The 17,144-nt window shown below is 34.5% G+C and overlaps 1 protein-coding gene across 1 annotated transcript in view; it reads right to left on the bottom strand.

The window, feature by feature from the left end:
* The window catches only part of LOC136031674 (neurotrophin 1-like), a 35,609-nt gene that overhangs the window by 5,899 nt on the left and 12,566 nt on the right, over window positions 1–17,144 (bottom strand). Inside the window, exon 4 of the mRNA XM_065711350.1 lies at window positions 4,684–4,826. Coding sequence (XP_065567422.1) covers window positions 4,684–4,826 — 143 coding nt within the window. The remainder of the gene's footprint in view (window positions 1–4,683; window positions 4,827–17,144) is intronic.

Below are 17,144 nucleotides of genomic sequence, written 5' to 3' on the forward strand. Positions count from 1 at the left end.
GCTCCGTATATGAAAGGGGCTTTTCCTCCTCAACGCCTCGCTCTTTACGCTAAAGTTTCTTACTGTTTTAAAAGTAGAGTTAAGAGAACGAGTTTAATTTTAGCATAAAGAGCGAGGCGTCGAGGAGGAAAAACCCCTCTCATATACGGATCAATTTCTGTTCGTTTTAAGTTTTAATGTTGCTCCTTACTTTCATTTAAAAAAACTTGTTTTTTTTTATTTAATTCCGTACAAGAGGGATTGCTCTCTCCTTACACTAAAGTTTGACTGTTTGTTCCAACTTTTTTAAAACGACTACTGAAACACAGGGGCCGTTTAATTAAAATAGAAAGATTTTAAAAGGGGCTAACAACTTTAGTGTAAAAAGCAAGGTATTGAGGAGGGGGTAACCCTTCACAAACGGAATAATTTCTGTTCGCTTAGAGTTTTAATGTTGTTCCTTACTTTCACAAAAAACTTAATTTCTGTTCCATTTTTAAATAAGGCGGCTAAATCTGGCTTTCCCTCCATGAATTATACACCCCTCATGGGAAACTCCTCTGGAAAAATTTATTCCAACGTTAGATAAAACCCCGTAAATTTCCCTCCAAATAGTTCGATTCTCGCTGAAAATCACCCTCCCCGTTAAATTTCTTGTGGATGATTCAGCATGAAAAATTATCCTTAGCAAGAATTTTGCATAGGAATTGTGTCAAATGGTCAAAATTTTCCCTGGAAAACTCCCCCCCCCCCCCGAACTTCATAACTTAAAGGCCCCTCCCCACGGACTTCGGGGGGTCATTTAACCCCAAAAGACATAGCTTTTTGATTTTGAACTATATTGATCAAAACTGCTATCTGAAAATTTTGATCAGATCACTTTGAGAAAAAAATAGGCGTGGAAGGGGGGCCGGTTGCCCTCCAATCCTTTTTGTCACTTAAAAAGGCACTATAACTTTTAATTTCCATTTTAAAGTGCAATCTCCCGATATTTTCGTACCATTATTTCAATACGATCACCTGAGGAAAAAAAAGAAATCAAAAACAAATAAACACGCATCCGTGATCTGTCTTCTGGCAAAAATATCAAAATTCCACATTTCTTGATATAGGAGCTTGAAGCTTCTGTGGTGGTGTTCTCAGGCACGCTGAACCTGACGGTGTGATATTCATCAAGATCCTTGATTTGTAGGGGATGTTTCTCTCCTAATTCAAAAATCAGGCAAATTTGCTCAAGCTCGTAATCTTTGATGGGTAACACTAAACTTTGTGTCATAGCTATTTTATATTTTAAACTAAATAGAGTAGGACTACATAGCGACGAAGACCACACTGCCTTTCCATCACAAACACCAAAAACAAGAAGAGCGATAGGGAATTTCTCAAGACAGTGGGAAAGAAATTAGAAACACCAAAGCTCTGAATTCTAATATTACTTCTGTTTGTTTTGATTCTGCTTAAAGGAGCCATGTTTTTGAAAATCCTAGCACAAAATACTTTTTGAAGAATCCACCATTATTAGCAATGATCTAGGCATAAAGCAAGTAGTTCGAGAAGCAATTGAAATCAGACTTAAGATTAATAATAATATTTCTTTAAATAGGGATTTAGGAGAATATTCACTAAATGCTCTATACACAAATTTAATTAAAAATGACCTAAAATGACCTAAAAATGAACCAATAGATATTAACACAGAACCTGTCACAAATAGACCTATGTGATCAGCAGCCAAAAAACCTAGGCTGACATTAAAACATGTTTTTAAATCATTCTCTTTCATTTCAATGAATTGCGTCGTTTCATCACAATTTATCTATCAGTCCTGGTTGAGCTTCGCTGAGGTAAGGATGCTGGGACTGTTTAGAAAAACTGCTCATTTTAGTTTTATTGATTTTATCCTCTTGTAAGTTGTTTCTTTTTATATATTTTCGTATTGCTGAGGACGGACGTTGGACATAGGGCCGAAATATTCATTCTAATTTGTTTCCCACTGTCTTGAGAAATTCCCTATTGTTCTTCTTGTTTTTGGTGTTTGTAAATAGAGTACCGTCTTGAAAAGGACGTTTGAATATTTCCTGTTTATTCCATTTCTTATATACGCTTGTACATACTCTGTTTACCCTCCTTTTAAAAAAGAAAAGTTTAAAAGCCTTGAGGAAGTAAATTATCTCCAACGGGCGAAGATATGTATACGACTTTTAGTATGACAGTAACGAGATCTGAATCAGAGTTGGCAGATAGGGCACATTTGTAATTTTTGAGGTAGTTGCGCATTTCAATTTTCAAATTGGCACTTTTTTAAGGTGGGGGTGTGGGTTTTTGTTTATTTGGGCCATTTTTGCAAGGAAATTAGCACTTTCAGTGCTTTTTCACGTTCATTGCGCCGCAATTTTAAGCCAGACATCTGGCAACACTAATCTAAACTATATTTCATTTTGTTTTGTCATTAAATAAAAAAAACAAGTTTTTTTTAACTGAAAGTAAGGAGCGACATTAAAACTTAAAACGCACAGAAATTACTTCGTATATGAAAGAGGCTGCTTCCTCATCAACGCCCCGTTCTTTACGCTAAAGTTTGACTCTTTCTCTCAATTCTTCTTTTTAAAACAGTAAAAAACTTTAGCGTAAAGAGCGGGGCGTAGATGAGGAAGCATCCTCTTTCATATACGAAGTAATATCTGTGCGTTTTAAGTTTTAATGTCGCTCCTTACTTTCAGTTAAAAAACTTGTTTTTTTTATTTAATTTCTGAACTTTTTTGAATCAATGCATGTTTTGATTTTGGCTCTCCGCAGAGGAATAATCTAAACGAAATTTGCATATTATTTTTTTTTTGGCTAAATGGCTTTCTCATAATTTTGATCGAATGATTTTGAGAAAAAAAGAGCGGGGGACGAAGCCTAGTTACCCTCCGATTTTTTGGTTAATTAAAAAGGCAACTAGAACTTTTAATTTTTTACAAATCTTTTTATTGGTAAAAGATTTACGTAACTTATAAATTAGCTTACGTAAAGAACTTTTGTATTCTCATGTTTGTATTACATATATGAGGGGATTCGCCCCTTCGTCAGTACCTCGCTCTTTACACTAAAGCTTAAATTTTATCCCAATTTATTAAGAATGACCCCTGAATCACAAAATCCGTAGAATAAATAGTTGAAATTACTAAAAATACTTTAGTGTAAAGAGCGAGGTATTAGAAGGAGATGAGCCCCTCATCTCCTTCTAGTAATAATTCTTTCCGTAATAATTTCTGTTTGTTTTAAGTTTTATTGCTGTTCCTTACTTCCAGCTTAAAAAGCTTTTTCACATTTATTTTTAATTGTTTTTTTTTTAAATAATGCTAGTAAATCCTGCTCTCCCTTCATAGAAATTTTCTTCTCCCATGACAAATTCTCGATGAAAAGTTCCCAAAAAAATCCTCCTGAAAACGCCTGTATACTTTCCAATAACCATTACTATATGTAAGCACAGGTCAAAGTTTGTAACTTGTTGCCCCTCCCACGGGGACTGTGGGGAAGTAAGTCGTCCCCAAAGACATAGTTATAAGGTTTTTTGAGTACGTTGAATAAAATGGCTATCTCAGAATTTTGATTCGTTGACTTTGGAAAAATAATTAGCGTGGGAGGGGGCCTAGGTGCCCTCCAATTTTTTTGGTCACTAAAAAAGGGCACTAGAACTTTTCATTTCCGTTAGAATCAGCCCTCTTGCAACATTCTAGGACAACTGGGTCGATACGATCACCCCTGGGAAAAAAAAAAAAAAAAAAAAAAAACAAATAAACACGCATCCGTGATCTGCCTTCTGGCAAAAAAAATGCAAAATTCCACATTTTTGTAGATAGGAGCTCGAAACTTCTACAGTAGGGTTGTCTGATACGCTGAACCTGATGGTGTGATTTTCGTTAAGATTTTATGACTTTTAGGGGGTGTTTCCCCCTATTTTCAAAAATAACGCAAATTTTTTCAGGCTCGTAACTTTTGATGGGTAAGACTAAACTTGATGAAACTTATATATTTAAAACCAGAATTAAAATTCAATTCTTATGATGTAGCTATTGGTATCAAAATTCCATTTTTTAGAGTTTTGGTTACTATTGAGCCGGGTCGCTCCTTACTACAGTTCGTTACCACGAACTGTTTGATAAAAAAATCTTTACAAGCGTTAGAGCTGAATTCGAGTAATTTCTCTTTACAACAGCCAACATGAAAACAGAATATAAAAAACATCAGTTTTATTTTCCTGAGTACCTCTTTAAACAATTACATATATTTAAAAATTTTCCCATGAAATCTATATTTGCTAATAGATTGTATGTTTGTTTGTAATATGTCGTAAATGTTGAAATATTAATTGTTTATGGACACAATATATTATTGTTTATATTTAGATTAAATATATTAGATTTATATTTAGTCTCATTGTATTATGAACAATTTTTTCCATATGGTAAGATAAACAAATGAATTCAATTAGTTTTATTATACTTTAATTTTTAATTCAACGCTTTAGAATTTGGGAACATTAAAAGACTCAGCAGATGCCATAGACAATAAATTATTATAGGAATTTGGGATGAGGCTCATGGGTCAGAGGTTGGAAAGTCATATTTCTTGTTTCAATTGTCATTGATTGTAGGATAGCTATCTTTCTTTTCATCCCCGTTTTGCCCCTGTGTATCAATGGAAATGTTAACAAATTACCTGCATTGTTCGATCCTAATAGTCTGAGTATATTTGCTGTAGTTATCCTCATAGTTGACTATTATTCGCCACTTCCCCTCTGAGTTGATGGCTCTCAATGGTCTGCCGTAAATGGTGTCACTTGGGCACAAATATGTTTCTTCCTAAGAGAAGGGACAAGTCAGAATACAAATAGATAGATAATAATTAACAGAAATAAATAAGTAATAAGAAACATGAAACCAAACAAATTACAGAATATTCCAATTATTTGTTCACAACTATGATTCTTCCTATGAAGGCGGAAGGATCAGAAACAGAAACTAAAATATAAATTAGCGTGAACACCAAAAGCATTGGATTTTTATGGATTTCATATATGCAAGTTCAATTTAAGTTTATAATTAGTTATCAAAAGTTACGAGCCTGAAATAACCTGTTTAACTTTAGATCAAGGGAAAACCCTAAAACAGGGATAGATCTTAATAAAAGTTAAATCCAACAAATTCAGCATAGTATTTGGAAACCTGTTACATAGATATGAACCCCTTATCTACACTAATGTGGAGTTTTGTATTTTTTTTATGGCAAAATTCATGATGCTAGACTGCTAAAAAAAGAAGACAAATCAAACTTATGACAAGGGTTATTTGAATAAAGCAATCTAATTCATACTAGTGACCACAATTTACAAAATATAGCACCATTTATTTGAATGTTTTATTTGGTTTCTACCTTTTGATGGTTTCAAAGATTAGGATCACCAAAAGGAGTTGCCATGATTTGCAGTATTTATTAACTGTATAAGGGCGCAACTGTCAGTGCTGCTAAGGTTTCAAAACTTACCTCTCCCCTTAGATATTCAAAATTAAAGAAGGGCTTGAATAATAACAACAACAATAATAAAGTGCTTGAATTGGATCAAAATTATTTGTGCATTAGAAAATTTTACATCAGTCTGACTGAAATACAATGTATTACTTTTTTGTGTATGAAATTTTTGATGTTTATCAAATTTTCAATTAAATATTCCCCCTCAACCCCTTTTTTTCTATGGTCATTTTGCTGTTTATTTGTGTTTTGCCGTCTTTTACTTTATGCTGGGATGTCAGCCCACTCGTTCTTAATTTTGATTAAATAAAAAAAAATAAGTTTTTTTTAACTGAAAGTAAGGAGCGACATTAAAACTTAAAACGCACAGAAATTACTTCGTATATGAAAGAGGCTGCTTCCTCATCAGCGCCCCGTTCTTTACGATAAGTTTGTCTCTTTCTCTCAATTCTTCTTTTTAAAACAGTAAAAAACTTTAGCGTAAAGAGCGGGGCGTTGATGAGGAAGCAGCCTCTTTCACATACGAAGTAATTTCTGTGCGTTTTAAGTTTTAATGTCGCTCCTTACTTTCAGTTAAAAAAACTTGTTTTTTTTATTTAATTTCTGAACGTTTTTGAATCAATGCATGTTTCGATTTTGGCTCTCCGCAGAGGAATAATCAAAACGTAATTTGCATATTATTTTTTTTTTTGGCTAAATGGCTTTTTCATAATTTTGATCGAATGATTTTGAGAAAAAAAGAGCGGGGGACGAAGCCTAGTTGCCCTCCGATTTTTTGGCTAATTAAAAAGGCAACTACAACTTTTAATTTTTTACTGATCTTTTTATTGGTAAAAGATTTACGTAACTTATAAATTAGCTTACGTAAAGAACTTTTGTATTCTCATGTTTTTATTACATATATGAGGGGATTCGCCCCATCGTCAGTACCTCGCTCTTTACACTAAAGCTTAAATTTTATCCCAATTCATTAAGAATGACCCCTGAATCACAAAAGCTGTAGAATAAATAGTTGAAATTCTAAAAATACTTTAGCGTAAAGAGCGAGGTATTAGAAGGAGGTGAGCCCCTCATATGGGTAATAATTTCTGTTTGTTTTAAGTTTTATTGCTGTTCCTTACTTCCAGCTGAAAAAGCTTTTCACATTTATTTTTTAATTGTTTTTTTTTTAATAATGCTAGTAAATCCTGCTCTCCCTTCATGGAAATTTTCTTCTCCCATGACAAAATCTCGATGGAAAGTTCCCCCAACATGTCCCCCTATTCTCAACCCCTCCCCCCAACCAAAAAAATCCTCCTGAAAACGCCTGTATACTTCCCAATAACCATTACTATATGTAAGCACAGGTCAAAGTTTGTAACTTGTTGCCCCTCCCACGGGGACTGTGGGGGAGTAAGTCGTCCCCAAAGACATAGTTATAAGGTTTTTCGACTACGCTGAATAAAATGGGTCCCTCAGAATTTTGATCCGTTGACTTTGGAAAAATAATTAGCGTGGGAGGGGGCCTAGGTGCCCTCCAATTTTTTTGGTCACTTAAAAAGGGCACTAGAACTTTTCATTTCCGTTAGAATAAGCCCTCTTGCAACATTCTAGGTCCACTGGGTCGATACGATCACCCCTGGGAAAAAAAAACAACAAAAAAACAAATAAACAAATAAACACGCATCCGTGATCTGCCTTCTGGCAAAAAATGCAAAATTCCACATTTTTGTAGATAGGAGCTCGAAATTTCTACAGTAAGGGTCTATGATACGCTAAATCTGATGGTGTGATTTTCGTTAAGATTCTAGGACTTTTAGGGGGTGTTTCCCCCTATGTTCTAAAATAACGCAAATTTTCTCAGGCTCGTAACTTTTGATGGGTATGACTAAACTTGATGAAACTTATATATTTAAAACCAGCATTAAAATGCAATTCTTTTGATGTAGCTATTGGTATCGAAATTCCATTTTTTAGAGTTTTGGTTACTATTGAGCCAGGTCGCTCCTTTTTACAGTTCGTTACCACGAACTGTTTGATTAAATAAAAAAACAAATTTTTTTTAACTGCAAGTAAAGAGTGAAATTAAAACTGAAAACGAACAAAAATGATTCTGTATATGAAAGGAGTTGTCCCCTCCTCAACGCCCCGCTCTTTACGCTAAAGTTTGACTCTTTGTCACAACTCTGCTTTTTAAAATAATTAAAAAACTTTAGCGTAAAGAGCGGGGCGTTGAGGAGGGGACAACCCCTTTCATATATGGAATAATTTCTGTTCCTTTTCAGTTTTAATGTCGCTCCTTACTTGCAGTTAAAAAAACTTGCTTTTTTATTTATTTTCTGAACGTTTTTGAATTAATGCATGTTTTGATTTGGCTCACCGAACATGAATAAATAAACCGAAACTTGCATATTAATTTTTGTTTTTACTAAATGGCTTTATCAGAGTTTTGATCGAACAATCTTGATAAGAAAAGGGGTGGTAGAGGAGGCCAAGTTGCCCTCCGATTTTGTATTACTTATAAGTGCAACAAGATTTTCTTTTTCTTCTTTGTACGTTTTTGTTAGTAATAAACATACGTACCTTTCGAATGAACTTACATAAAGAACTTCTATATTTGTTCATTTTTATTACGTATATGAGGGGGTTCGCCCCCTCGTCAATACCTCGCTCTTTACACTAAAGCTTGAATTTTCTTCCCAAATCCTTAAGAATGACCTCTGAATCGCAAAGGCCTTAGAATAAATAGTTAAAACTACTAAAAACATTTTAGCGTAAAGAGCAAGGTAGTGTGGAGGAGACGAACCCCCTTATATGCGTAATATTTAATGTTCGTCTTAAGTTTTAATGCTTCTCATTACTCCCAGTTGGAAAAAAGTTATTTATTTTCCTAGTGTTTTTTTTAATAATGCTAGAAAATCCTGCGCCCCCTTCATGGAAGTTCTCTTCCCTCCTGAAAAACTCCTCCATGGAAAACCCTCCCACAAAGGCCCATGGAGCTTGAAATTCTACAGTAGGGTTCTCTGATACGCTGAATCTGATGGTGTGATTTTTGTTAAGATTCTATGAGGGTGTTTTAGAGGGTGTTTCCCGCTATTTTCTAAAACAAGGCAAATTTTCTCAGGCTCTTAACTTTTGATGGGTAAGACTAAACTTGATGAAACTTATATATTTAAAATCAGCATTGAAAATTCCATTTTTTGAGTTTCGGTTACTATTGAGCTGGGTCGCTCCTTCGTTACCACAAATTGTTTTATTATATGTTTACTTTCTAATATTTGGTCGTCTGCTTGATGAAACAGCTGATATTGGTAAGTCTACAACCAAATCCAAATTTGAGGCAAATTTCGCTCTTACGTGAACATTAAGATAAACCAAGAATATAACTATATTGAATTTCCATCAAGGAGTCTGTTTGTTCTTGTCCTCTCAAACAGAAATACCATAAAGAAGCAGGTCTTCAGGTCTTCAAGGTTCAAGCATCGTAAAATATAAAAAAAAATTCAAAATAAACCAGAGTTTTAAGGGCAAGCTCCAAATCAAATAAATAAGATATACACGTTTGCTTAATTGTAGGTTTACATTCACATAGTCCTTTTTTCTCACACTTATTTCTGGCAATGAAATGTAGTTAATATTTTTAGCTGCAATTAAGGAAGCTATTACACGATTGTTTTTTAGGAAGCAATTATCTTTATCGTACACGTGCAAGCAGTAACTGCACTTAAATGTCATGATAAAATCCTTCGTGATGATGAATGATAATTAAGAGCAGGGGAACCGATTAGAAATGGGTAAATATAGTAGGTTAATTTCTACCCTGTTTTCCCCACCTCCTCCTATATTTTGAAAATTATCTTTTTTTGCTATTTTCATTAAATTATGTAATTTTTTATTTTCATTGAAAAAAAAAATTGTAAAACAGCAAAGTTGACCCCCTAGAACTTGAAAGGTGCATTTTGCCTATTGCATCCCTACATTTTTACAGCAAAAACTAATACAAAAAAACAGTACTAGGAGCAAAAATGTCCTTGAGTACCCCGCAGAAAATGATGAAATAGTTTAAAAGGTCCTCAACAGTCTTTCACCTGCCATGAAATCAACAAACTTTATTATATAATTTGGATTCTCTAAGGAAATTAAGTATGGTCAGTTTTTAGTGAAGTGCTATTTCTTCAGACTTCTACAAATGCAAGGAAATATCAAGGGTCAGTTTATTTGAACCAGTTATGCAGATATTCGGTGCGTAAACTGCGAAGCAATAACTTTTGTTCCTTTTAAGTTTTAACTCCGCTCTGTACTTCTATCCAAACTTTTTTTTTTGAAAAATCATACGTCGTTTGTTTTTAGATTTACATGAGTAGGCTACACATAATAAACCCTAAAAAAGATCTTTATTTTACTATGGTGATCTCTATGAAAAGTTATGTGCCTGAGGGTATTTGCCTGATTTTCGGAAAAGGATGGAAATACTCCCAAAATGGCAAGTGAGCTTGATTAAAATCACGCTATCAAATAAACAATATGCTATGCATCTGAAGCTTTTCAGAGACAGTTATACTATGCGATGGCATTTTTGCTCCTGAAAAATCACATGTTTCACACTAGATAAATGCACAGTAATAAATGCAATAATTTTTAAAAGTTGAGTCACAGATGTTTAATAAAATATTGTATAGTAATGTGAAACTGCGCACGAGCAATAGTAGGAGGGTTAATGGGTAATTGTGTAGGCGGAAGAGGAGGAGGTGGTTGATGCCTCAAGAAGTATATTTTCATGCTCAAATGGGCTAGCTCTCTAGGGTCCTCAGAACGACAAAATAATGGGACCTGGCAGGGGGACGTAGAAATTAATTTCAAATCTGTCTTCATGCATGAATGTCGTCAGAAAACTGACCAAGAGCAGTTTTATTAATACTTAAATGAAAATACCGGAATTTTTGTTTATTTTTCTTTTATATCACATACCTCGTTGTAATGAAGCATAAGTAAGGAGCGTTCCCTGCTTACTTGTCTTTCAAGCGTCACATTGATTTGATTAAAATGAAGATATGCAGGAGTCTCGGTATTTTAAGAAAACTCAAACATATTTTCCCTGGATCAATTTTGGAAATCCTTTTTCACTCCTTGATCCGATCTTACGTTTCCTACTGTCCAATAGTATGGATGTCAACCTTTCCTTCACTGTTAAAACCACTTTCTAAGGTTTATAATAAAGCTAGAAACCTCATTAAGAAACTAACCGTTCAAGAGTTATCCCATTACTTGATCTCGAGTCACTGTATATTCTTTCGTGTGCATGTTTTACTTTTTCTCAGCTTCATGGTGACCTCCCCCGTCCCCTAAGTGTTCAGCCATCTTTCACCTCTGATCAGAATAATTATAATCTTCGCAATACCGAAAATCATATTCAAGTTCCTTTTACTCCTTGTGTAAGGTCAGACTTTAATCCTTTAATTGCGAGTTATATTGTACGGAATAAGTTGCCCGAATCAGCTCGAAGGTGCCACTCATTCGTTTTGTTCAAAAAAATTATTAAAAATTCATTGGCTTCTTAGAAATTATTTTATCTCTTTTTATATGTGTATATGCGTGTATGTATGCATATATATTTCCTTATTATTTCATTGGAGTCTATTTTATCTACAGATCTACATAATTAATTTAGTCTGTTCAATCTATTAGTCTATTTAGTTTTGTTTTCTATATTTTTTCATTTTATTTATATTTTCCTCTCTTCTCCTTTTTGCTCTTCTCTCTGTAAGTAAGTGATTATTTTTTTTTCTTCTCTGAGAAAGTGGCTCGTTCATTTTCCTCTTTTTTACAGGCCAAAGAGCCTTTGGGGAAATAGTAAAATGTAATATTGTATGTGTGTTTCGTGATGAATAAATCTTGTCTTCTTCTTCTTCTTCTTCTAGTAAAGTAGCTCCAAGAAAATAAATTTTGATCAACAATATGTGCATTAAAAGTATTATGATTATTCCCTAGATATAAAACTCACTAAGATTGACTTTAACTACCAAGAGTCATGAGCCTGAGAAAATACACCTCATTTTTGGAAAAGGGAGGAATGTTTTCAAAAGACGAAGTGATTTGGAGGGAAATTACACAATCGAAATTTAGCATATAAGACAACTCTTTTGTAAAGGTTTCAAGTCCTTATCTAAAAAAATATGACATTTTTTTTTGAGAAGAATAGTCATGGATACGTATTTATTTGTTCATTTGTTTGTCCTTTTTTCTCCAAGAGTAATCTTATCGAACCAAATGGCTCTAGAATATCAGAAGAAGGCACATTAGAAAGCAAATTGAACTTTTATAATTACCAGAAGATATGTGCCGAAAAGAGTAGTATTTTCTACCATGTTGTGGCGTGAAAAGACATTTTTAGCCCAAAGGGTGCGAAAAAGCCATCGAGGAAAAACCCTGAGATAGCCAATCAATTTAAATATATTGGAAAACTACGAACTGAGTTTTCCAGTTTTAAAGACAGGAATACTTCACACTTCCTTAAAATCCGTGTTCTTCATATAGAATGGTTAAAAGGCTTTTTCGACGGAAAATAAGGAGCAACACTAAAATTCAGAACGAACAAAATTATTCCATATATGAAGTGATTACTCCCTTCTCAATACCTTGCTCTTCACACTTAAGTTCTTAGCATTTTTAGAAAGGATTTCTACTTCAATTAAATGGCCCTTGTATTTAAGGAGTTGTCCTTAAAAAATTGGAACGAACAGTCAAATTCAGCGTAACGAGCAAGATATTAAGGAGGGGGCCACCCCTTCACATGCGGAATTTTTTCTATTCGTTTTGAGTTTTAAAGTTGCTCCTTATCTTCAGCGAAAAAAGATCATTTTTTTTATTTAATTATGATCGTTTTTCAAATAATACTGGTAAATCTAGCTCACCACCAATGAAAAATGCCCTTGAAATTCCTCCTTGGAAAGTTCCTTCCGCGTAAAACACACATCTCTGTAAAATTTCTTCCAGACAATCCCATATTTCCTGAAATTCCCCCCACCCCCCGTAAAATTCCTTGCGGAAGATTCAGCCTGAAAAATTCTCCTTGACATACTTTCATTTGCGAAAGAATTTAAGTTCTAATTGTTTTTCGATCGCTCCAGATATTCTTTCCTTCCGTGGAATTGTTTCCTGGAAATCCAAATACGCAGAAAATTCCCCTTTCACGATACCCCCAGAACATCTCCACATGCAAAAGTGAATAGGCAGAGACAAAGTAAGAAAAATAGAAAGAGTTTGTTACAGGAATTATGTCAAATCGGCCCAGTGTAAAATCTCCCTCGGAAAGTTCATCCCTGTAAATTGCCTCCACACGAAAAATCATCCTCATAAAAATCCCTCCTGAGCACAAAATCTCCCCTCCTCCAAAAAATGTCTGCATAATTCCCGATAGTAAATACTATACTTAAACAATGGGCAAATTTTTAAACTTAGAGACTTATCCCTAGGGGATTGGGGGTTCATGTTACCTCCAAAAGCATAATTTTCCAGATTTTTCCACTATGCTAAACAAAATGGCTGCCTCAAAATTTTGATCGGGCATTTTTTTGGGGGAAAAGGTTGTGGGAGGGGGGCTAGCTGCCCTACAATCCTTTTGGTCACTTAAAGAGGGCAATAGAACTTTTCATTTTTGTTCAAATGAGCTCTCTCTCGATGTTTTAGGCTCGATGTGTTGGCTCAATACAATCTCCCGGGGAATAAAAAAACACACATGCATCCATGATCTTTCTTCAAAAAAAAAAAAAAAAAAAAAAAAAAAAAAAAAAAAAATTGCAGATAGAAGCTAAAAACCTCAACAGTAGGGTTATTCAATGTGCTGAATCTGTTAATATAATTTTCATTAAGATTCATTGACTTTTAGGCGTTGTTTCTCTCCTTTTTTTTAAATCAGGCGAATTTTCTCTGGCCGGTAGCCTCATATGCGTAACACTAAGCCAAATTAATCTTATGTATTTAGAATTAGCATAATAAGCCGATTTTTTTGATATATTTACTGATATAAAACTTCCTTTTCTTGAGTTTCGGTCATTATTGAGCCATGTCGCTCTTTACTTACAGTTCGTTACCACAAACTGTTTGAACATTTAATTTTTGTTTTAAAACTTTGCTTAACCGTGTTTTTTTAATTTTCTGCTAAATTAAAATAAGTAAATTGGTATGAAATTTGGCAACAGACATTAGGGAGTAAGGTCAGTGGACATTTGTGTAGGGGAAGGGCGGTGCATGAAGCCTCAAAATTTCATTTTATGCCCAAATTGTCTAACTCATTGTAAGCCTTCAAATACATATAGAAAGAGGTTTTGCGGATAATGAAAGTCAACCTCCAAACCTCCATGATTTCCAAAAATTTGTTGGGCTACACCTTTAATATTAGGGCTGAAGAGCGATGGCACCAATCTTATCACAGAAAATATATTCTGTTTATCATAAGAAAATTGCATTCACATGCCTGCCAGCACAGAGGTGGAAAGTGAGGCAATATCATGTAATATACTTTTTTAATAAAGCCCGCAAATATACATGGAATAATTTCTGTTCGTTTTTAATTTTTATTTCGCTCTTTGCTTTCATTTGAGGAAACTTGTTTTGTGTCTGACGACGCTAAAGAAGTCAACATAAGTCTTGGTTAAAATGACACTTTTAACATAGGCTTTACTTTTTACCTCTCTTAACGCCCCCCTCCCCCCAAAAAAGTCCAATTTTGTCAAACAGTTCATGGTAACGAACTGTTGTAAGGAGCGACCCGACTCAATGGCAACCAAAACTCTAAAAAATAGAATTTTGATACCATTAGCTACATCAAAAGAATCGCATTTTAATGCTGATTTGAAATATATCAGTTTCAACAAGTTTAGTCGTACCCATCAAAAGTTACGAGCCAGAGAGAATTTGCCTTATTTTAGAAAATAGGGAAAACACCTCCTAAAAGTCATACAATCTTAACGAAAGTCATGCCATGAGATTCAGCGTATCAGAATACCCTAATGTAGAAGTTTCAAGCTCCTATCTACAAAAATGTTTAATTTCACATTTTCTGCTAGAAGACAGATCACGGATGTGTGTTTATTTGTTTATTTGTTGTTTTTTTTTCCCAGGGGTGATTGTATCGATTCCGTTGTCCTAGAATTTCGCATGAGGGCTCCCTCAAATGGAGATTAAAAGTTCTAGTGCCCTTTTTAAGTGACCAACAAAATTGGAGGGCACCTAGGCCCCCTCCCACGCTCATTTTTCCCCATGGTCACCGGATCAAAATTCTAAGATAGCCCTTTAATTCATCATAGTTGAAAAACCTAATAACTATGTCCTTGGGGACGACTACTCCCCCACAGTCTTTGTGGGAGAGGCTACAAGTTACAAACTTTGACCAGTGTTTACATATAGTAATGGTTATTGGGAAGTGTACATACGTTTTCAGGGGGATTTTTTTGGTTTGGGGAGGGGGGGGGGAGCTGAGAGGGGAAGGGTACGTGGGATGATATTTCCATGGAGGAATTTTTCATGGGGGAAGAGAATTTCAACGAAGGGGCGCAGAATTTTCTAGCATTATTTAAAAAAAGAAAGAAAAAATAAATATGAAAAGTTTTTCCAACTGAAAGTAGGGAGCAGTATTAAAATTTAAAATGAACAGAAATTATTACACATATGACGGGTTTACCTCCTCGTAATACCTCGCTCTTTACGCTAAAGTATTTTTAGTAATTTCAACTATTTATTCTACGGCCTTTGTGATTCAGGGGTCATCAAACAGTTCGTGGTAACGAACTGTAGTAAGGAGCGACCCGGCTCAATAGTAAACGAAACTCTAAAAAACGGAATTTCGATACTAAAAGATATATCAAAAGAATCGGATTTTTATGCTGATTTTAAATATATAAGTTTCATCAAATTTAGTCTTTGTCATCAAAAGTTACGAGCCTGAGAAAATTTGCCTTATTTTGGAAAATAGGGGGTAACACCCCCTAAAAGTCATAGTATCTTAACGAAAATTACACCATCGCATTCAGCGTATCAGAGAACCCTATAGAAAAAATTCCAAGGTCCAATCTACAAAAATGTGGAATTTCGTATTTTTTGCCAGAAGACAAATCACGGGTGCGTGTTTATTTGTTTTTTTGTTTTTTTTTGTTTTTTTTCCCAGGGGTCATCGTATCGACCAAGTGGTCCTAGAGTGTTGCAAGAGGGCTCATTCTAACGGAAATGAAAAGTTCTAGTGCCCTTTTTAAGTGACCAAAAAAATTGGAGGGCACCTAGGCCCCCTCCCACGCTCTTTTTTTTCCCAAAGTCAACGGATCAAAATTTTGAGATAGCCATTTTGTTCCGCATAGTCGAAAACTATAATAACTATGTCTTTGGGTATGACTTACTCCCCACAGTCCCTGGGGGAGGGGCTGCAAGTTACAAACTTTGACCAATGTTTACATACAGTAATGGTTACTGGGAAGTGTACCGACGTTATCAGGGGGATTTTTTGGTTTGGGTGTGGGGTTCAGGGGAGGGGGCTATATGGGAGGATCTTTCCTTGGAGGAGTATTTCATGGGGGAAGAGAAATTCAATGAAAAGGGCGCAGGACTTTCTAGCATTACTATAAAAAAAAACAATGAAAATATAAACATGAAAAAGGTTTTTCAATTGAAAGTAAGGAGAAGCATTAAAACTTAAAACGAACAGAGATTATTACGCATATGAAGGGTTCTAAAAATACTTTAGCATAAAGAGCGAGGTATTTAGGAGGAGGTAAATACTTCGCTCTTTATGCTAAGTTTTTTTTAAATAATTTCAACTATTTATTCTACGGCCTTTCTGATTCAGCGGTCATTCTTAAAGAATTGGGATAAAACGTAACGTAAGTTACGTAAGTTATGTACGTTTGTTACGTAAGTTAATTCTTAAGTTACGTTTTTTTTACTAATAAAAACGTTCGTTAAAAATTAAAAGATCTAGTTGCCTTTTTGAGTAACCGAAAAATTGGAGGGCAACTAGACCTCCTTCCCCACCCCTTATTTCTCAAAATCGTCTGATCAAAACTAAGAGAAAGCCATTTAGCCAAAAAAAAGAATTAATATGCAAATTTCATTTTAGTAATTTATGTACGGAGAGCCAAAATCAGACATGCATTAATTCAAAAACTTTCAGAAATTAAATAAAAAAAACAAGTTTTTTTTAATGAAAGTAAGGAGCGACATTAAAACTTAAAACGAACAGAAATTACTCCGTATATGAAAGGGGCTTTTCCTCCTCGACACCCCGCTCCTTGCGCTAAAGTTTGATTCTTTCTCGCAACTCTACTTTTTAAAACAATAAAAAACTTTAGCGTAAGGAGCGGAGTGTCGAGGAGGAAAAGCCCCTTTCATATACGGAGTAATTTCTGTTCGTTTTAAGTTTTAATGTCGCTCCTTACTTTCATTAAAAAAACTAGTTTTTTTATTTAATTCTTAAGGAATTGGGACAGAATTTAAGCTTTAGTGTAAAGAGCGAGGTATCGACGAGGGGTGAACTCCCTCATATACGCAATAAAAACATACGAATATAGAAGTTCGCCACGTAAGTTAATTAGTAAATTACGTATATTTTTAACTAATGAAATTGTTCGTAAAAAATTAAAAGTTCTAGTTGCCTTTTTAAGTAATCAAAAAATTGGAGGGCACCT

This window comes from Artemia franciscana, chromosome 10 (assembly GCF_032884065.1).
Source record: "Artemia franciscana chromosome 10, ASM3288406v1, whole genome shotgun sequence".
NCBI classification, from domain to species: Eukaryota; Metazoa; Arthropoda; class Branchiopoda; order Anostraca; family Artemiidae; genus Artemia; species Artemia franciscana.